This window comes from Oryctolagus cuniculus, chromosome 3 (assembly GCF_964237555.1).
Source record: "Oryctolagus cuniculus chromosome 3, mOryCun1.1, whole genome shotgun sequence".
NCBI classification, from domain to species: domain Eukaryota; kingdom Metazoa; phylum Chordata; class Mammalia; order Lagomorpha; family Leporidae; genus Oryctolagus; species Oryctolagus cuniculus.
This window is the reverse complement of record NC_091434.1, coordinates 111332550-111355404: the sequence shown is the minus strand read 5'-3', so window position 1 is coordinate 111355404 and position 22855 is coordinate 111332550. Positions and strand designations below refer to the sequence as shown.

General features: G+C 40.0%; 1 protein-coding gene across 2 annotated transcripts in view; it reads left to right on the top strand.

The window, feature by feature from the left end:
- The window catches only part of SLC35F5 (solute carrier family 35 member F5), a 48755-nt gene extending 42276 nt beyond the window's left edge, over nucleotides 1-6479 (top strand). For both annotated transcript variants that reach the window (XM_002712407.5, XM_008258490.4), the window contains exons 14-16: nucleotides 473-627; nucleotides 1151-1244; nucleotides 5576-6479. In XM_002712407.5, coding sequence (XP_002712453.2) covers nucleotides 473-627; nucleotides 1151-1226 — 231 coding nt within the window. In that variant the 3' untranslated portion in view covers nucleotides 1227-1244; nucleotides 5576-6479. The remainder of the gene's footprint in view (nucleotides 1-472; nucleotides 628-1150; nucleotides 1245-5575) is intronic.
- The last annotated feature ends 16376 nt before the right edge of the window (nucleotides 6480-22855 follow it).

The following is a 22855-nucleotide window of genomic DNA, read 5'->3' as shown; positions in this document are numbered from 1 at the left end:
GCTTGCTTTTAGTACTATCTTTAACAAAGAACCATAATGTAACACAATAATAACACAACTATGACATTTTTTTTTTTTTTAATGTAAGGTTTTTGAAGATGAGTTCAGGAACTGAGGGGGAGGGAATAGGCAGTGACAAGCAAGAAGAGATGGTGATGTGTGTGCAAGACAGTAGCTTCACAGTAGATGATCCTGTTCTCAGTGTACTCCGTGAAGTAAATGAAGGCTACCTGGCCTTTTCTTTAGCCTATTTTCCAAGCAGAAAATATTGTTGATTATTTAGGTAATTGAACTCCTGGGTTCTTATATTTAATGATAACATAATTAATAATATGTTTTCAATGCTGAGTATTATCCTCTTGATGTTTTAACATTTCTGTTAGTTTTTGTAAATAGGAAAGTTATATTAAAGGGGAAATTTTCCTCAGTGATAATTGCAGGTCTGATTTTTTTCCCTATCTTTCATTTTTAGGTGCAGTTTTCTTGGTTATTTTTTGCAGGCGCTATCCCAGTATTTTTTTCATTTTTTATTGTAACTCTCCTATGCCATTATAATAATTGGGATCCCGTGATGGTAGGAATCAGAAGAATTTTTGCTTTTATATGCAGAAAACATCGAATTCAGAGGTAGGTTGATTTCCACTGTAGGTTTTTAAAAAATAATGTTTGCTAAGTAAACTGAAAATCAGATTGTGCTAGCCTGTGAGGAATTACTGAAAGATTACACATGATCTCTGTGTTATGCTAGATAAAAATAAAGTAATCTGCTCAGATCCTTTAGGTGGTAAGAGTTTTTTCATTGCTACACTGCAGAAAAAGTGTTTTGATTTACAGGTAGAACTAGAGTATTTACTGTTTTGCTATAATGTTATTTAAATAGAGAACACCTTTATTGATTTGAATATAATTCATAATAGAATGATAGAATTGCCTCAAATTCTCTCTTCTCTACTCCTTTCTTTTTAAGAGAGGAAGCTTTTTATATTGTTCTATAAAAAAGAACTTGGGACAGGTTAAGAAATCTTGGCTTCATTTTAGATCTGCCAGTAACTTGCATCCAGACCTCACAGCTTCTGCCAGTAGAATAGATCACTTTTAAGGTTCCCTTAAAACTCTAAAACTGCCCTTAACTATTGCTTTTTTTTTTAAGAGTTCCAGAAGACAGTGAACAGTGTGAGAGCCTCATTCCTATGCATGGTGTTTCACAGGAGGATGGAGCTAGTTAGCTGTTGCCTAGAGCCCAGGTTTGTATGTAAGCTGGCATTAGTGTTGCATAAGATTCTTATTCTTGTTCCATTATTGGTTATTTAAGAGGCAATTTCACCTAAAGGCTAAGAGAGTAGTCTGGAATCAAACTGCCTGTGTTCCAATTCCACCTTCTCCATGTCCTAACTGTATAACCTTCCCCCCCCCCTTTCTCTTTTTCTTTCTCTTATGTATTTATTATTTATGTAAAGTCAGAGTGATAGAGAAAGATCTTTGATTTGGTGGTTCACTTCCCCCAAATGGCTCCAACAGCCAGGGCTGGACCAGCCTGAAACCAGGAATCTACATCTCCCACATGGGTGGCAGGGGCTCAAGTATGTGGGCCATCTTCTACTGCTTTCCTAGGTGCATTAGCAGGGGTGTGGATTAGAGGTGGAGCAGCTGGGGCTTGAACTAGTGCTCATATGGGATGCCAGCGTTGCAAGCAGCAGCTTAACCTGCTGACCGCAACACCTGCTCCTACATGGGTACGGGGCCCGAGTACTTGGGATATCTTCTGTTGCCTTTTGAGGCACATTAGCAAGAATGCTGGATTGGAAGTGGAGCAGCAGAGATTTGAACCAGCACTTCAGTAGGGGATGCCAGCATTCCCAGCAGCAGCTTAACTCACTGTCCCCACAACAACAATCCTGGTTCTTTTTTTTTTTTTTTTAAAGATTTTATTTATTTATTTGAAAGGCTGAATGTCAGAGAGAGAGATGGAGTTGCACAGAAAGAGATCTTCCAGCCACTGTTTCATTCCCCAAATGGCTACAGTGGCCGAAGCTGGACTCAGCAGAAATCAAGAGCCTGGAATTCCATCTGGGTCTCCCATGTGGGTAGCAGGGACCTAAGTATTTGAGCCTTCTGCTGCTGCTTTCCCAGGTGCATTAGCAGGGAGCTGGATTGAAATGCAGCTAGGACTTGAACTGGATGCCAACCACTCAACCCCAGTGCTTTACTTCTGTGTTTCAATTTGCTTATTTGTGAATTGGGGTCAAAATTGAAACCCACTCATAATGTTACTGGAAACATTAAATTCTTGGAAATTTAGAGTACACATAATAGTGACTAACTCAAATTAAGTGACCAGTAAATTTTAACTAGTTTTTTTTTTTAAAAAGATTTATTTATTTATTTGAAAGGCAGAGTTACACAAGAGAGAGAAGGAGAGGCACAAAGAGAGAGAGAGAGAGAGAGAGAGAGAGAGAGAGAGGTCTTCCATTTGCTGATTCACTTCCAAATAGCCACAACTGCCAGAGCTGCGCCTATCAGAAGCCAGGAGCCAGGAGCTTCCTCCCGGTCTCCCATGTGCGTGAAGGGGCCCAAGGATTTGGGCTATCTTCTCCTGCTTTCCAGGACATAACAGAGAGCTGGATGGGAAGTGTAGCAGCTGGGATTCGAACTGGCACCCATATGGGATGTTGGCACTGCAGGCAGCAGCTTTACCCGCTATGCCACAGTACCAGCCCCCAAACTTGTATTTTTTTTCATGTTAAGGGTCATAATTTTATTTAATATTATACTTAAGAAAAATATTTTATCTCTGATTATAAAATTAAGAAAAATGTGTTATATAGTCTTTTCTCTGTGCATGTGTATGTTTTGCCTAACTAGCACAATCTGTTCCCTGATTCTCTGTGCTTTTGTATTTAAAATGTTTCAAGAATATTTTCCCGTTTTTTTAAATTATAAGAAATACTATCTTTTATATTTCTGGGATGACAGAGTAGGTGATATTTAATAATTTGCTAATGAATACTTGAAGTAAGCATATCTTTGGCAGATACAAAATTATTATTTATTTAGAATGAGAGATTAAGTTACCAGAATTATGGAGATACAGGTCCCTTGTGAAAGATCTTTAGGCAATTTATATTGAAGTGTTTCCTGATTGTAGTCAGGTTTCCCTTGCCGCCTAGACTGTTGAATAACTCCTGTTACATTCTAGTGTTCCTCTTGGTCTTGAAGCTTATATTTCACTATCTTCATGGTAAATTTCTCTCTAACCTAAGACTGATTTCTAGGTTTTGTTTTTTAATCTAGTTTTTACTGTGCTGATGGTCTTACGTGTACATCATTATAATGCTCCATGCGATTTCTTGTTCAAAGCAGCTAGTCCTGCTGTGCCCTACCTAGTGTTGCCCTTCAGGCTTTCATTCTTTTCCCATTCTGAAGAAATCATTTAAATGCTTTTGCTGATTCTTTTGGCATTTACTTCCTTGTCCCTGTAAATACCATGCTTTTGCTTCTGTTTCTTTAGTTTTCATTTTTGGGCATCTTCAGTGGACTTTTCCACCAAAATAGTTAAACCTTCTCTGCTCCCATGCCACATGCCTGCCTTTCTAATCTACATCATGCCTACCTCCTCTGTATTCCATCATAATTAATGCATAATTTCTACTAGACCTATATTTAAGGTTTACATCGCTATGACAAAATGAACGTTACTTATAATGAAACTATGTAGGGTTCTACCTGGTATTTCCCCAGTCCAGAGAACCTTTGTTACCAGCATTTTTAGTTTCTGAGAGAAGACACTTGACCATCTGCGAAATGTAAGGGGAGGGCACCTGCGTACCTCCAAGGTTTTTCTATACACTTGGTACCAATATTATATTTTTTAGTTGTTTTCTCATTCTTCCAAGTGGTATTTCTCCCTTATGTGCTAAAGTTGACAGCTCTCTTCTTAGCTCTCTGATCTTCTCAGTCTGTGTAGTTTATTCCTTTTATTTTAAATTATTTATGAATTTTTTTGAAAGGCAGAGAGACAGAGATGAAAACAGAGAGGTCTTCCATCTGCTGCTTCATTCCTTAGATGCCTGCAATAGCTGAGGGCTGGGCCACGTCAAAGCCAAGAGCTAGGAATTCAACCCAGGTCTCCTGTGTGGATATCAGGGGCTCTGCTCCTTGAACCATAACTAACTTGAGCCATAACTCCCAGGATGTGCATTAGCAGCAAGCTAAAATCAGAAGTAGACCTAGAACTCAGGGGGCTTCCATAGCCTTGGCAGCTCATGACAAGAGCCTAGGGTGATTACTGATGCCATAAACAAGAGTGTCAATTTGTTAAGTCAACCACAGGAGTCACTGTGCACTTACTCAAGTAGGATCTCTGTCCTTAGTGTGCTGTACATTGAGATTTAATGCTATAACTAGTACTCAAACAGTATGTTTCACTTTATGTTTCTGTGTGGGAGCAAACTGTTGAAATCTTTACTTAATGTATGCCAAACTGATCTTCTGTATATAAAGAGAATTGAAAATGAATCTTGATGTGAATGGAAGGGGAGAGGGAGTGGGAAAGGGGAGGGTTATGGGTGGGAGGGATGTTATGGGGGGGAAGCCATTGTAATCCATAAGCTGTACTTTGGAAATTTATATTCATTAAATAAAAGTTAAAAAAAAAAAAAAAGAAGTAGACCTAGAACTCTAACCCACACACTTCCATATAGAATGTGGCCATCTCAGGTGGTTTCTAACTACTGAACTCTGGTCTATTTCTTTTAGGAAAAAAATAATCCCTTCATTGCCTTCTTAATGAGCTTTTCAGAAAAGAGTGAAGCTAAGTCTGTGTTTATTTGCCATTCTTAAGTTTTTTTAAAAAAAATTGGAAAGTGTGTTGTGGTACAGTGGTTTAAGCCACCATTTTGGGATGCCCATATCCCATATCAGAATATCTAGGATTGAGTCCCACACCCACTTCCAATCCAGCTTCCTGTTAATGCACCTGGGAAGCAGCAGGTGATTTCCCAAATACTTGGATTTCCATTACCCACGTGAGAGACCCGAATGGAATTCCAGGCTTTGGGCTGGTCCAGCCCTGGCTGTTGCAGGCAGCTGGGGAGTGAACCAGCAGTTGCAAGATCTCTCTCTGTCACTCTGCCTTTCAAATAAATAAATGAATGAATACATACTAAAATCTTTAAATACACAACTATAAATACAATTATTTTTAAAGTTTTTAAATACTATAATTTATGCAGCATCTTTTCATAGCATGCTGTGCATTATTCCCAGGGTCATGCTCAAACCCACCCCAACCTAGGCAAAGTTTCAGTATTTCTGGAAGTGAGAATTGGACAAAGGGGAGATAGTAAAGACTCAAGACAATCGATTGTAGTAGAGGAGTGTAGAGCAGAGCAGGTTGGGCAGCAGTCTTTGTCTCTTGTACGTGTAATAGTGAAACATACCAGTAATACACACTGCTAAGACACAGTCTGTAAGCACTTATAGTGTTGAATGTCAGCCTTTGACATTGCTGTAGAACTCAAAAATCAAAACTATGGAAATCAGAATCTAATCATTTGTCTGTGTTTTTTGTTTTTAGCTTGATCATGGAACGTTATACGGCGAAGAGACAATCTCTGGCAAGTTTTTGTAGAAAAGTGTTTCAGTGCCTAGTCTGAAAAATAACAGTTTCAGTTCTTTGAAACTCTAAAATATATTTTCCTCATATCTGTTTTCTTCATTTTCATAATGAAGTACTTTGCTATGTAGCTGTATACATATCAAAACAATGGTAGGAAGTTCTAGTCCATAGTCCATCTACAGGACCAACCTGCCTTACACGTCCCAAGAAATTCAGCTGGTGAAATCAATTAAACTAATCAAGGAATAAAATCCTAATGTTATTTTCATGTTTATTAGATGCTGGACTGTGTTATGGAAATATTTTCAAGTAATCATTTATGTAGATCAGTGTTTCTGACAGGAAAAATGTTAAAATAAGCTGGCTGCAATAGGTACGGATTATATTTTTTGGTATTGTAAAATATTGCAAATTAACTACACAGGAAAAATTGTCTAATTTATGCAACAAGTATGTTCATGCAAATTTGATGGAAATTTAAAGAGAATAAATATTTGAGAACAGATCTGGTTCACTTACACTACATATACTGTATTATCTTTTAATAGTATTAGGTGCCTTGTATTTTAAATCTGTGACAAACCATGACAAATTTTTAATGGGAAGTATTATTGTCAAATGAAGAATTACATATTTCTAAAGGTTGTATTGTTGTAAATTTAATTGATAAAGCTCTGTTTAATTTAGAGTTTTGAAGAAATATTCTCTCTTCAATTAAGACATTTTCATAATGGAATGATTTAAATTGAAGTGATAAAAGAGTATTATTAAAATAAAATGTTTATATATGTATTTGTGTATTATAGATGTATCAAGTGATTTCTAATTTTTGCACATATAAATCTACCAAATTACTCCAGAACTGAATGCCTCTTTTTTTGAAATAACTTAGTTTTCCTGAATAAAGTTTTAGTGGTTGCCAAAGAAGAAAAGCAAGAAGGAATTCTCCTTACCTATGACTTTTTACTCTACTAAATATAAAATATTCACAATTACAACCTTAATCTTAGATTTCCCGTGTATTTATTATTTGACTGCACTGGAAGTCTTTTCATTATAGACATGAGAGAACATATGTCCCAGGACTCACAGTGATTTCATTAATCAGACTCTATTCCCTTTTCAAGTTTTGTGGGAACAGTTCTCTTAAAAGTTTCTCAATGATTCTGATTTTTTAAAATTCCCTTTGCATATTTTAGTTTTAGTCTGTCCTATTCATGTTCTTAAAATTGGTTTAGTGTTACTGGGAATTTAAGATGAAATTTAGCCATCCTTATGATCTTTCTGCTTAGTACTGAGAACTTCTGTATCATATTAATTTAAAAGATGGCTTATGGTAATTTACAAAACAGACAGCTGTCTTCTCATTTGGAGACATCTTAGTTCGTAGGCTAAAAATAATGTTGATTTTGTTATACTTTTGATCTGTTCATCTTGACATGGTAGAGGCATGTAAAGAATGTGGAAGTAATTTTTTTTTAGAAAGAACTTAACATTGCAATTACTAAAGGCTAATTATGGTAGAAATTTACTATTTAGACACTTCTACTCTGTTTTTGCTATTCAACAGTTCACAGAGATCTTCAGCAATTTACAGGGTAAAATACTTGATCAGTATTATTCTGTAAACATGGTAGGAAAAGAGATTGAACTCAGAATTTTTTGCTTACTCCTGGGCTGTCGGCTCACACCATAGATCATATTTTGTTATTCCGGATTCTGGGAGCAGTAAGCCTTAGTTAGCATGCTGGGTAGATCTCCAGCAGGGCTTCTACAAGGCTGCTGTATTTTGATTGAAGAAAACTTCCCTAGAAAGAAGCCCCATAAACTGGCTAAATGGGAGTATGAATTTTGAAAACATTGGCTCACCTTTTCTCTCAGGATTTATGTATCTGAATGATTGTTATATTTGAATAGTGTAGTCATAGTGAGTGTGCACCTGAAGACTTCCATTCTGCACTTTTGTAGTTAAGAGTTCATCTTCTCAAGAAATAAGGTGCTAGGCTCCTTCCAATCTGGATCTCCCAGAAACAAGGGGTCAGGGTGGGCAAGTCTTTGGAAATGGTGGGTGGGAGAGGTTACATGCAAGTGCTCAAGTCCTTCCTCTCTTTTTGAGCAGTTTTGGCACATGATTATATTTTTCTGAATATATCTTGGTTTCAGTCTTCTACTTTTCCACCCATACATAATTTAAAGCCCACTATTGTATAATGCTTCAAATTATGACCATGACTGGAAAAAAGTCTATTTTGTCAGACTTTCTATTAGGTAAACATCAGAATCTCAAGTACAACAAAACTATAAAATGAGGCAGCGTTAAAAGTGCTTAGATGAATGCTTTTGTTGGGAGTCATTTAGAAAAGCCATTAAGTATATGTAATGCATCTATCCTTATCCCTTTAGATACATGTTGATTTTGTTTTATTTCGATACTAGACTTTCCAGCCTGACTTAATTAATTCCTTATATTACACTGATTTTTCCCTTGGCAGCTCAGTTTCTGTAGAAGTGCACTCACAAGGTTAAATGCGAATGTTCTCGGAGGTATCCAGCCTTGTTTCAGGAAGAATGCTAATGCATACTTTAAAATCAATCATGCAGAGCCAATTTGGGGTTGCAAGGTATGACTCCTGGAAGCCACATTTTCTCATAGGGCACTGTGGTCAGGCCTGTGGCATTAATCCTCACTGTGCTGCCTAAAGAAACAAAAATGTCTTTAATGAAGGATAAAGGAAGAATTAATGAGAAAATAATATTTTCACAGCCTTATTAGCAAATAAATGAAGTGTTGTTTTTATTTTGAACAATTCTAGTTGTTGCAATTTTGATTCATTTCTCTCTAATATCCTTTTGAAATGTTCTTTATTACTAAATATTTTAGGACAAATTCATGGAAATAAGAGATGAATATCATCTGCAAGATCTGCAGATTTAACTCATGTAACAAATGTATTGTGTGTGATTTCTTTTTAATACTGGTATAGCATTTGAGATAGTTTACAGAATTTGAAGTTAGGGTTGTATTTTAATAAGTGCCCTATCTCAAAAATTCCATTTAGATTAATTGAGGTATGTTTTATGCAGATTTGTAATTTTTTAAAATTATTTTTTATTGGGGCAGGTGTTTGGTGCAACACTTTGTTGCTGCTTGGTACATGCACATCCCATATCCACAGACCTGGCTCCTCTGCTTCTGATCCAACTTCCTTCTAATGCGTATCCTGGGAAGCAGCAGATGAAGGCTCAGGTACTTGGGTCCCTGTCATCCACAGGTGAGACCCAGATGAAGGCTCAGGTACTTGGGTCCCTGTCATCCACATGTGAGACCCAGACGGAGTTGTGGGTTTCTGACTTCAGCCTGGCCCAGCCCTGGCTGTTGTGGACATTTGAAGAGTGTACCAGCAGATGGAAGACCTGTCTGTCTGTGCCTCTCTTTACCCTTTACCCCCTGCCTTTCAAAGAATATGAAAATATAAGAAGTAAAATGAAAATTATTTTTTATTGATTGGAGAGGGAGAGATCGAGTTGCCATACATTGGTTCATTTTCCAAGTGCCCACTATGACCTGAGCCAGGAACAAGGGACATAATCTAGGTCTCCCACGTGAGTGGCATTAACCCAGTTACTTGAGCCGTCACTGCTTTTACCCACAATCTGCATTGATAGGAAGCTGGAGTCAAGAGCAGGAGCTGGGAGTAGAACCCAGGCATTCTCATGTATGATATGGGCATCTTAACTGTTGGGCTAAATGCTTCCATCAGACTTGGAATTTTTAGATGCTACATTTCCTTCAGCTGCCTCTGGCTATATAAGGATTAATAAAACAGTATTTCAGAGTGGCATTTATGTACACAGGTGTGGGGAGCAACTCAGACTAGACTAAGTTACTGGAATTAAGACTTATTCTATGCATCTGCTCTCCCACAATATGGCGCTGAGAAGGGAGTAAACAGCTTCTACACAGCTGCCTCCAGTTCAGCCAATAAACTGTAGGACCTGCTCCTGATTGGAGGAGAGCAGCGTACTCGGCGTGTGGGTAGCAGAGTTGGGATTGGCGGAAGAGGACTATAAAGGAGGAGAGAGACAACATGCACCAGGAACATCTAAGGGGAACACCTGAGGAACATCTGAGCAGCCCCCGAGAGAGCCGGCCGGCAGTGTGCCGCTCCCCCGCGGAAGTGGGGAAAGTGGCAGGGGGAACCGCCCTTCCATGGAGGTGGAAGGGACAGTAGCCAACCCGGGAAGAACCAGCAGCAAACCCGGGGAGGACCGAGCAGACGAAAGAACAGCGCAGGGTCCTGTGTCGTTCCTCCATGAAGACGGGGAGCAACACACAGGAAATTTTCCTTTGAACATTAAGAATCTTTAATAAACTAGGCACAGAAGAGGAATCCATGATAAATCAGAAGCAAATAATGGCCATTTATTTTAATAGGAAGTTTTTGTTGTTTTGCAATCTGGAATGAAGATTGTGTAATAATTAGAATCTTTATGTTTAAAATATTTACGTAAAAGGCAGAGTGACAGAGAAAAGGAGAGACACAGAGAATTTTCTATCCACTGGTTCACTCCCCAAATGGCTACAACAGCCAGGGCTGGGCCAGGCTGAAGCCAGGTGTCAGGTGGTCCATCTAAGTCTCCCATGCAGGTGACAAGGGCCCAAGTTCCTGAACCCTCTTCCACTGCTTTTCCCAGGCACATTAATAGGAAGTTGGATTGGAAGCATAGCAGCTAGGACTCAAATCAGCACTCTGACATAGGATGCTGGTGTGGCAAGCAGCAGTTTAACCACTACACTACAGTGCCATGCCCCTGAAATCTTTAACTCTTTATTTGTATTTTGATTTTTGGCTATCTAAAAAATTTTGGTTTATCATAAAAACTAAGCATTTTTAATATCATTACATTTAAACAAAGTTTTTCTCTATAATGTCCTACATTCAATGTATATTAACTGTTACAGTATCAAATAATAAAATCATTAACATATTAAGAAAAAATTACATATTTTCCCTTGGGCATTTTGCTGAAATATTAATGTGAAGTGGCACCATGTCCAATGACAACATGTTGAATTTGTGGTGACACAAAAAGTGATTTTGAATTAGGGATTTGAAGTGGAAAAGCACTCTTGTTTTTCAAAGAAACTTTTTATTTAATGAGTACAAATTTCACAAGTACAACTTTAGGAATATAGTTATTTTTCCCACTATACCTGCCCTCCCACCCACACTCCCACCCCTCCTTCTCCTGCCTCTCTCCTTCCCAGTCCCAGTCTCTATTAAGATTCATCTTCAATTAACTTTGTACACAAAAGACCAACTCTATACTAAGTAAAGATTTCAACAATTTGCACACACACACACACACACAGACAGAAAAAGTTTTACAGTTAACTCATAATTCAATTCATTAAGGATAGAGGTCCTGCATGGGGAGTTAGTGCACAGTGACTCCTGTTGTTAATTTAACAATTAACACTCTTATGTATGACCACCAGAGGCACTTGGTATGAGCTGCCAAGGCTATGGAAGCCTTTTGAATCCACAAACTCTGTCAGTATTTAGACAAGGCCATAAGCAAAGTGGAAGTTCTCGCCTCCCTTTAGGGAAAAGTACATCCTTCTGTGATGGCCACTTCTTTCCACTGAGGTCTCACTCACAGAGAGCCTTCATGTAGAACATTTTTTGCCACATCTTCTTGGCTTTCCATGACTGAAATGCTCTCATGGGCTTTTCAGCCACGCCAGGATGCCTTAAGAGCTGATTCTGAGGTCAGAGTGCTACTTAAAGTGATTATCATTCTATGAGTCTGCTTTGTGGACTGCAAGAAGCACTTTTTTTTTTTTTTTTTTTTTTTTGACAGGCAGAGTGGACAGTGAGAGAGAAAGACAGAGAGAAAGGTCTTCCTTTTACTGTTGGTTCACCCTCCAATGGCTGCTGTGGCCGGCATGCTGCGGCCGGCGCATTGCACTGATCTGAAGCCAGGAGCCAGGTGCTTCTCCTGGTCTCCCATGCGGGTGCAGAGCCCAGCACTTGGGCCATCCTCCACTGCACTCCTGGGCCATAGCAGAGGGCTGGCCTGGAAGAGGGGCAACCAGGATAGAATCCGGCGCCCCAACCTGGACTAGAACCTGGTGTGCGGTTGCCGCAAGGTGGAGGATTAGCCTATTGAGCTGCAGTGCAAGCCAAGAAGCACTCTTGAAGACAACATTTTTCTTATGACATTGTAAACCTGGAAAAGAAATCTTCTAAATTGAGACTTTTAACATGTTACTTCATAAAATTTTTTATTTTAAATTAGCATGTGATTTCTTTCTTAAGAACTGCTTTTGTTAACTTTCAATTTGGCCCTTGAATGCGCAGCATTCATTATTTCTTGACTTAGTTTTCCTACACCTAGCTTTAATTATGGTAAGTCATAACAAACCCAAGAATACCCATTAATATCTGTGGGTCTTTGCAAGGCAGGCAGAAAATTTCTATGCTGAGAGTCTTATTTTTGACACTAGGTGAAAACAGTTCATTACAGTCTTACAGCCAGGATTTGCTTACTTGGTGTTGCTTTCACATTTCTTTTTCTTTTTGTAATTAATTTTAACCACAGTCTCATGGCTCTTTTAAAATTTTTATTTTATTATTGTTATGTGTTTGAAAGGCAAAGACAGAGAGCTCTCATTCATTAGTTTACTCACCAAACGCCCAGGAACCAGGAACTCCATCCAGGTTTCTCACTTGGTTGGCCAGGACCCCAACCATTTCAGCCATCACCTGCTGCATCCCAGAGTGTACATTAGCAGGAAGCTGGGACTCAAACACAGGCACTCGAGGGATGTAGACATCCAGGCAGCACCTTAACTGTGGTGCCAGACACCCACACCTCACATTTATTGTTCTTAAGGAAAAAGCCCTATTTCTGACCACATGACATTGAAAGCAAAATTTTATGAAAGGCTATCCTTGCATGGGTGCTTGCAAAATGCTGATTCCCTTGATCAGTGTTAAATGAGAAACTAATCTTAATATTTTCTGTAAAATTCTGTGATTCTTAAAGTTATGTAGTTCCTGGGACAATATCAAACACTCCATTAATGCTGAGTACTTTTAAAAAAAATTTAATGGGCTGGCACTGTGGCATAGCAGGTGAAACCACCGCCTGCAGTGCCAGCATCCCATATGGGTACTGGTTTGAGTCCCAGCTGCTCCACTTCCAATCCAGCTCTCTGCTATGGCTTGGGAAAGCAGTGGAAGATGGCCCAAGTCCTTGGGCCCCTGTGCACGCGTGGAAGACCAAGAGGAAGCTCCTGGCTCCTGGCTTCAGATCAGCACAGCTCTGGCCATTGTGGCCAACTGGGGAGTGAACGAGCAGATGGAAGACCTCTCTCTCTCTCTCTCTCTCTCCCCCTCTCCCTCTCTCTCTCTCTGCCTCTCCTTCTCTCTGTGTGTAACTCTGAGTTTCAAGTAAAATAAATAAATCTTAAATTTTTTTTTTAAATTTATTTGAAAGGCAGTGTTACAGAGAGTCAGAAGGGGAGGGAGAGAGGGAGAGGGAGGGAGGGTGAGGGAGAGAGAGAGAAAGAAATAGGTCTTCCATCCACTGGTTCACTCCTTAAATGGCTTCAACAGCTAGAGCTGGGCTTATCTGAAGGCAGGAGCCTGGAGTTTCTTCTGGGTCTCCCACATGGCTGCAGGCACCCAAGCACTTGTGCCATCTTCTACTGCTTTCCCAGGTGCTTTAGCAGGGAGCTGGATAAGAAGTAGAGCAGCCAGGACTTGAACCGGCACCCCATGGAATACCCCCACTGCAGATTGTGGCTTTACCCACTATGCCACAGTGTTGGCCCCATGCTCAGTACTTTACATAGTGTTGCATAGGCATCCCATAGTGTTTTTGCTTTTGTTAGATTTAGTATCTAGACTCTTTACAAGTTTCAGTCATATGAGTAAAGCTATACTTAAGAAGTTATATTTGAATTTGAATACAGTTTTGAATCCATGGTAGTTTTGTAGAGGCTGTGCAAACAAATATTTCATTTCTAAAATTTCCATTTATTAAAACATTTCCATTCATTTTTTTTCATGTCTTAATCTCTAAGATGAAGTCTCAGGTGTCTGATAATGTATATCTTCCCGTGGAGCACATCATTTAGCTTGGAGTCAGTAAAAGTTAACCTCAGTGAGGTGCATAATTTATGCATGTTAAGGTTTAAAGCCAACACCAAAAGTGAAATTTTTGAATAATGTCTCTTGGGAAGGGTCCATGTAGAAGGTATGTAGGAGATCTACATTCCTTTTCATGAGTTTTTCCTCCAGAGTTGCAATAGGTCATGATTTTATTGAGTACTACAGAAGTCAGGCTTCTAACCAAGAAAACAAAAACTACTTGTGTTTCAAACATGGAGAATTTAACACAAAATTGATAGCACAGGTGTTCAAAGAGCTGAGAAGACTAGTCAGACTGACAAGTGCAAACTCAACACCAGGAGAAAGCCAGTGCTGCCCCCTGGCTGGTGGGGAAGTGCTCACAAAGCCCAAGGCCAGGGTCCTCCAGAGTAAACAGAACTACAGTGACTCATCTGAAGGCAAATAAGGGGAAACTTCCTTTTCTTTCTGCCACTGACTGTCATTGGCAGGATATGACTGGGAGCCAGAGGATCCAGGAGCCTCAACGTGCAGCTTGTGGCTGTCAGCTCCATAGAGTTAGAGTAGAGCAATAGAAACTCCCAGGTCAAACAAGTCCAGACTGGGGCCCATACTGTATAAACAGCACTTACTTTAGTCAACAGAATTGCAACATATGACAATGTCACAGTACATGAAATATTCTGGATCCAAGATTTGTGTTATTCATCTCAAGTTCGTTCTAGGAAGTGAGATTATGGGAAACAGACTGCCCTGGACTTCTGTTTCTCATTCCAATCCCTCTTCCCCTGTTTCCATCTTGCTCCATTCCCTTTTACTCCTCCTCACAAATTGGGCTAAAGCAAACAATGAGGGATAGTATTGCCTCTTTAAAATCAAACTTAAATGTACAACATTTAAAAATTACAATTCAGTTTTAATTTGAGCTAATCAAATAAATATGAGCTAATCAAATAAGCTGGATTAAACTGGTTCTTTTGGGGCAGGCACTGTGGTATGGCAGGTTGAGGTGAATTCATTAAATTCATTAAAATTCATTAAAAATTAGGAATCACTAAAAATACTTTTTACTGATTGAAAGAAACTAAAACATTAGAGCAAGTGTATTCATGGAAGTTTGAAAGAGAAAATAAGAGCAGAAACTTCTTAAAGACTCATGAACAACTGAAAATAAAGTCTTCAAGAGATAAGTTTTCTTTTCTTTTTTTTTTAAAAATTTATTTATTTGAAAGCGCTTCAGAGACAGAGTGAGACAAAGAGGTTTTCTATCCGCTAGTTCACTCCCCTGATGGCCACAAATGCCAAACTGGGCCAGGCTGAAGTCATGAGCCAGGAACTTCTTCTGGGTCTCTCTGGTGGCAGGGCCCCAAGCACTTAGGCCATCTTCCACTGCTTTCCCAGGCACATTAACAGGGAGCTAGATCAGAAGTGGGGCAACTGGGACTCAAACCAGCACCAATATAGGATGCCAGGTGTCATAGGTGGCAGCTCTACCTGTTATGACACAACACCAGCCCCAGAGATAAGTGTTCTTAAAAGCCTTGTTCTGATAACTTGGAATTTCTTTTTTCATCAGCTAATCCCTGTGAAAGTTCACTAGGTCTCAAGACTTTTTGTTAGAATGTTAGAGTCCTGCCTCGAAGCCGTTTTTCTTCTGGACTTTGAGATGCTAGGGTACTTTATAGAGGAAGGGAAGAACCAAATTTTTTTAAATGTGTATTTTTTTAAAATACACTCAAAAGGTAGAGCGACAGAGAGAGATCCTCCATTTGCTGGTTCACCCTGTAATTGTCCACAATAGCCAAGGACTGGGCCAGGCCAAAGCCAGGAGCTCGAACCCCCATCTGGATCTCCCATATTAGTGGCAAGAACTCAAGTACTTCAGCTGTCATGTACTGCCTCCCAGGATGCATTAGCTTTAGCAGGAAGCTGTTTGGGGAGCAGAGTGGCCAGGACTGAGACTGCACTGCAGTATGGAATGTGGGCATCCCAAGTGACACCTCAACCACAGTGCCCGCCCCAGAGAACCTGTTCGATCCAGTTTGTTTGATTAGCTCAAATTTTCCACAAACCAGTTACTACTGTCAGGAAATAACAATTAAATTTACATATTTAGCTTTAAGATGGCATGAAGGTGAAACATCCAAAATCAAATCTAGCCACATAGACTCAAGACACACCCAAAAGCTAAGGGGATCTAAAATATGCAACAGGTGCTGTGCCTTATCAGGTAAGTTGCTGTACCTTCAAACAACAAAATAGGAGGTCACCATTCTTTTGTTAAATGATCAACTGTTCCAACATCTTTAAGAATCATTCCAAAATAAAGATGATGAGTCAAAAAAAGGCACTATGACTTTGATGGCTATAGTTTTTTTTTTAAATTCAATGAAAGAGCAATTTATTACTTCCTGTTAAAATATTCTAAAAATATTTCCAGTACATACCCCCAAAGAATGCACATATCTGGGTTGAATTCCTCCTTCCTACCTTTGGACCGGCCCATCCCCAACTGTTGTGAGTGAACCAGCAGGAGGGAAATCTCTGTCGCTATCCCTGTCTGTCTTCCTCTTCAATAAATAACTTTTTAAAAAATGGGATCGAAGTCTCATTTGTAGTTTTCTTCCAGCAGGTGATCACCAACCCCCTCACTCCTGCCCCACCTCCATTGCTATTTTGCTAAACATATACCTATATGAGAGCTCCTCAAAAAGTTCATGGAAATGCATATTGTGGAAAACCTGAATATTTTAAAAAGGTTTTGCACCAAATGTAAACATCTTTTTAATGAAAATTCCCATGAGCTTTTTGAAGCTGTCTCATAGATGTAGAGGTGCTTCTATTCCACGGAATATGATTTAGAAAATGCTGAGAAAATGCCTAACAGAAGGTTGGGAATCTTTATATATTTTTGTGTTGTTTTGATTTTTGGAGAAAGCAGTGTTTCCCCTCCTGAGAGAATGTAGAGGCTGAACACATAATGTGTTTCTTAGGCACAGATGGCAGCTTTGCCATGCTCTGGCAAACAGCAGTGTGTCCCTAATATGTACAAAGTAGTTTTACCTTCAGCTTCCAGTAAAACATCACACAGCGTAAGATTGATATGCAGTTCAAAAATAATATCTTATATCCTTTTTAAATTAGATCCAGAAAAACCTGAAGAAGCTTTGTAATTACTGCCAAAATGTCTCAGAGGGCATTAGGTTAATAGAAGCTGGAGAGGGTAGAAAAGGGAGCAGCCGCAAGTCATTGAGAATAAGGACTATTTGCTGTGAGGATTTGTAGGGACAGTATGTTGCTACTGAATTTGGTAGATGTAATGGTTTGAAATTGGGATTACATTTTGTTGACTTTTAATCATAATATGGTTGAACTTTTAAAAAATGAATTATTGTATATGTTTGAAAGGCAGAGTTACAGGGGAGGGGGAAGAGAGAGAGATCTTCCACACACTGATTCATTCCCCAAATGGCCCCAATGGCTGGGGTTGGACTAGGCCAAAGCCAGAAGCCTGGAACTCCATCCAAACATCCCATGTGGATGACAAGGGCTCAGATACTTGGGCCATCTTCAGCTGCTTTCCCAGGCACATTAGTAGGTAACTAGATTGGAAGTGGAGCATCCAGGATTGAGGCCAGTGCACAGATGGGATGCCAGCATTGCAGGTGGCAGCTTAACCTGCTATGCCACAATGCTGGCCCTGGGATGTATTTTTCTTAAAGATTTATTTTTTAAAGATTTTATTTATTTTATCTGAGAGGCAGAACTACAGACAGAGGGAGGGAGAGACAGAAAGATCTTCCATCCACTGGTCCACCCTCCAATTGGCTGCAACAGCTGGAGCTGTGCTGATCCAAAGCCAGAAGCCTGGAGCTTCACCTGGGTCTCCCATGTGAGTACAAGGGTCCAAGCACGTGGGCCATCTTCCGCTGCTTTCCTAGGCTGTCAGCAGGGATCTGGATCAGAAGAGGAACAGCCAGGACTCAAACCAGTACCCATATGGGATGCCGGCACCACAGGCAGAGGCTTAACCACAGCACTGGCCACTGGGATGTACATTTTTTAAAATGTTTCTTAAAATGCCAGGGGATCCCAATACAATCCCATCAAGGTGGCATGTACCAATGCCATCTCACTAGTCCAAGTGATCAATTTCAGTTCACAATTGATCACACTGATAGGTCTAAGAGTCAAAGGGATCACACAAACAAGTCTAGTGTCTGCTAATACTAGCTGATAGAATCAGAAAGGGAGAGAATGGTCCATCATGGGAAGTGGGATACACAGTAGACTCATTGAATGGCAGATGTCCTAAATAGCACTCTGGCCTCAGAATCAGCCCTTAAGGCATTCAGATCTGGCTGAAGAGCCCATGAGAGTATTTTAGGCATGGAAAGCCAAGACACCCTGAAAAAAAAAAAGGAAGACCTAAATGGAAGATCTCTGCGAGTGAGATCCCAGTGGAAAGAACGGGACATCAAAAAAGGAGGTACCTTTCTCTGAAGGGAGGAGAGAACTTCTGACTTTGACCTTGTCTAACTAAGATCGAATTTGGTGAACTCAAAAGGCTTCCATAGCCTTGGCAACTCATGACAAGAGCCTAGGGAGATTACTGATGCCATAAACAAGAGTGTCAAATTGTTAAGTCAACAACAGGAGTCACTGTGCACTTACTCCTCATGTAGGATCTCTGTCCTTAATGTGTTGTTCAATGTGAATTAATGCTATAACTAGTACTCAAACAGTATTTTACACTTTATGTTTCTGTGTGGGTGCAAACTGTTGAAATCTCTACTTAATATATACTAAATTGATCTTCTGTATATAAAGATAATTGAAAATGAATCTTGATGCAAATGGAATGGGAGAGGGAGCTGGATATGGGAGGGTTGCAGGTGGGCGGGAAGTTATGGGGGGGGGGAAGCCATTGTAATTGGAATCCCCAGGCACGTTTCTAACTCTACCATTTGGGGCAAGTCAGCTTGAGCTTGTCCCAAATTGTACATCTGTTCCATCTCTTATTCCCACTCTTATATTTAACAGAGATCACTTTTCAGTTAAATTTAAACACCTAAGAATAATTGTGTGTTAATTACAGAGTTCAACCAATAGTATTAAGTAGAACAAAAAAATACTAAAAGGGATAAAGTATTAAGTTGTACATCAACAGTCAGGACAAGGGCTGATCAAGTCATTGTTTCTCATAGTGTCCATTTCACTTCAACAGGTTTCCTTTTTGGTGCTTGGTTAGTTGTCACCCATTAGGGAGAGCATATGATATTTGTCCCTCTGGGACTGGCTTATTTCACTCAGCATGATGTTTTCCAGATTCCTCCATCTTGTTGCAAATGACGGGATTTCATGTTTTTTACTGCTGTATAGTATTCTATAGAGTACACGTCCCATAACTTCTTTATCCAGTCTACTGTTGATGGGCATTTGGGTTGATTCCAGATCTTAGCTATTGTGAATTGAGCTGCGATAAACATTAAGGTGCAGACAGCTTTTTTGTTTGCCAATTTAATTTCCTTTGGGTAAATTCCAAGGAGTGGGATGGCTGTGTTGTATGGTAGGGTTATATTCAGGTTTCTGAGGAATCTCCAGACTGACTTCCATAGTGGCTTTACAAGTTTGCATTCCCACCAACAGTGGGTTAGTGTCCCTTTTTCCCCACATCCTCACCAGCATCTGTTGTTGGTAGATTTCTGTATGTGAGCCATTCTAACCGGGGTGAGGTGACTTGTGTTAGATGACTTGTGTACACAGGTGCGCATGTGAAAAGAGTAAGAGATTAAACAGCTATATTTCAAATGGGGAATCTTTGCTATTAGAAACCATTCTATTTGATTCTATTTGTGTTTTAATTTTGCTTCCTCAATGATATGTTAGATGTTCTTTAAAATCTACCTTTAAAAACATTGTAAACATACTAAACAGTAGTTTTCTTATTGACAGTGTTAACTTAATTCAATCAATACTTGTGTGGATACCTGTTTGTTTTTTTATGCGTGCTTATTTTATTTTATTTTATTTTATTTTATTATTTTTCTCCCCAAAGAAACCTTTTATTTAAGGAACAGAAACTTCATGCATGCCAGGATACCTGTTTTCACAACTTCAGTGAACATATTGGTGAATGAGATAGTCATCTGGGGAAGTGTGTGATGATAAAAATATATGAAAAATAAGTAGGTTACAGAAGTTGCTGTGATAGTGGACCAAAAACAAGGATGTTCCTCCTTTCAAAGGGATCAAAGAGATGAGGAAGACCTTTATGCACAAAGTGTCATTTGAGATGGAAAGTTAAGGTCAGATTCTGACAGGTGGTGTTCACAGGCAGGAGCTAGAAGGCAAGCAACTACATAGAGTTGGAAGAATTTGTAGATTTATGTGGAAAAGCAAGTAGGTATTTTGGCAGGATTTGGAGTAAGTGTTAGGAAGTAGAGGGAAATAGAATTAGAAAAGCAAATTGTAAAATACAGTCATGCACTAAATAATGATGTCTTGGTCAATGGCAGCCTATATACATGATGACGGCCTCGTAAGAATATAGTATAGATAAGATAATGGTTTCATAAGATTATAATATAATATAGATCATAGATTATAGGAGCTGAAAGATTCCTATCACTTAGTGGTAGCCTAGCCATTGTCATCATCATAACTCAATGCATTACTTGTGTGTTTTGTGGTGACACTGGTATAAACACACTACCATACTGCCAGTTGTATAAAAGTACAGCATGTGCAATTATGTCTAGTGCATACCTGATAATAAATGGCCATGTAATTCCTTTTCCTATTTACTATGCTGTACTTCTGTCATTATTGTAGAGTGTATTTCTACTTAGAAAAAGATTGACTGTAAAACAGCAGGCTGTAAGTTGCTGTAGCAACTTCATGCATCTCTTGTTTACGGAGTCTCCTGATTGCATCAAGATGCCGCATCCAGTGATCAACCTGTAGCATCAAGGTTTGTGTGAGTGTACTCTATGATGTTCGCACAGCAGGATCACCTAATACGTTTCCCAGAACCTACCTGTGCCATTGCTAAGTGATGCATGACTGTACTTTGTATCAGCCCAGGCAAAGTTTCACTGCAGTAACAAGGACCCTCCAAATCACAGCAGCACTGCAGAGTTAGACAGTGAGAGAGAGAGAGACAGGTCTTCCTTCCGTTGGTTCACCCCCCAAATGGCTGCTACAGCTGGTGCGCTGCACCGAGCCATCATTTCTCGCCTCTATTGCATTTCCCTTGAGGGCAGCCAGTTGCTGTGCTCCACAGCAGCCTGCTCTGGGACCAAGTTGAAGAAGCAGCCCTTCTCTGGGGTATCATTTCTGGCTGAGGGAAGACAGTATGCAGTACTGTACGAGAGCTCTGGCAGTGCCCTCAGTTAGTAGTGTAGCTCCTATCTCATGGGCCAAAGGAAGTCACGTGGCTAAGCCTGCTATCAATGGGGGATAAAACATAATCCTCCTCCCAGAAGGACAGCAAACATCTTGAGCAACTTATCAACAGCCTTGTACACCAGCATGAGTCTTTTGCATTTAATTCTTAGATGACCAGGAGCCATGACACGTTTCTGGATAAGATCATTTGATTTGGCATAACAAAAGTTAAAAATAAATAAAATGTTAAAAAAAAATAAATAAATAAAATGTTTAAAAATCCACCTTGGTGGCTTTTATACCATATGTTTATGTGCACAAGAATTCTCTTGTTACAAATGTAGGTTCCAGGATTCCAAATGTCTGATTCAGGAGGCTCAGGAATCTGCATTTTTGCAAGCAGCCAAGTAGATAGTACGTAGATTGTCCACCTATCTCATTTTAAGCGTGCCTGGATGGGTGGGAGGAAGTAAGAACAGGTGAGATGGGGCAGAGAGTGAGAGGAAGGGAGGCTTTCGTGAGTGAAACATCCCAGGTGCAATGTGGGTACATGTAAGTAGCCAGTGCCAGTCCCAATAGACTTAAAGAGGAGAACAGGCAGAACTGGAATTGCTGAAGAGGGGAGATTATGGCAACAACAGCTGGGAACAGGGTAGTGATAGAAGAAATCTCATTTAGGAGTTGAGATTAAGAATATCAGGGGAGGGGCTGGCGCTGTGCTTTAGTAGGTTAAGGCTCTGTGGCACCGCCATCCCATATGAGCACTGGTTGGATTCCCTATTGCTCCACTTCCAATCCAGCTCTCTGCTAATGGCCTAGGAAAGCAGTGAAAGATGTCCCAAGTGCTTGAACCACTGCACCCATGTGGGAGACCTGGATAAGCCTCCTGGCTCCTGGTTTTGGATAGGCCTAGCTCTGGCCATTGCAGCCAGAAGATGGAAGATCTCTCTCTCTCTCTCTCTCTCTCTCTCTCTCTCTCTCTCTCTCTCTCTCTTCTCTCTCTAGCTCTGCCTTCCAAATAAATAAATGAGCCTTTTTTTTAAGATTTACTTATTTATTTATTTGAAAGTCAGAGTTACACAGAGAGAGAAGGAGAGGCAGAGAATGAGAGAGAGGTCTTCTGTCCACTGGTTCACTCCCTAAATGGCCTCTATGGTTGGAGCTGCACCGATCTGAAGCCAGGATCCAGGAGCTTCTTCCGGGTCTCCCACACTGGTGCAGGGGCCCTAGGATATGGGCCATCTTCCACTGCTTTCCCAGGCCATAGCAGAGAGCTGGATTGGAAGTGCAGCAGATGGGACTCAAACTGGTGCCCATATAGGATGCCAGCACTGCAGGCGCCAGTCCCATAAATGAGTCTTAAAAAAGAAAATCAGAGGATCTTGATCTTTCCTGAAAAGGTGGCAAACCTCTCTTGTAAAAAAGGATTGAGAGCTGGGCAACACTTGCAGAGTAGCCGTTCAGGAAGCATCAAGTGAAAGCCACCAAATGCATTTGGCTTGCATCTGGTCAGTAGGGGGAGCTATGGTAGCACATAAGCTGACAGTGGCGCTCAGAGACCAGTAATGTCAGCTCTTGTGGAATAGGATTATTAACCCAATCTACAGTGCAACATTTTGGATGCTTCATTTATTATTTTTATAGCTGTGAACCTTCACAGAAGGAACTTTTAAGGTTTCTCTTTAATTATTAAGGCATTTAGTATTTT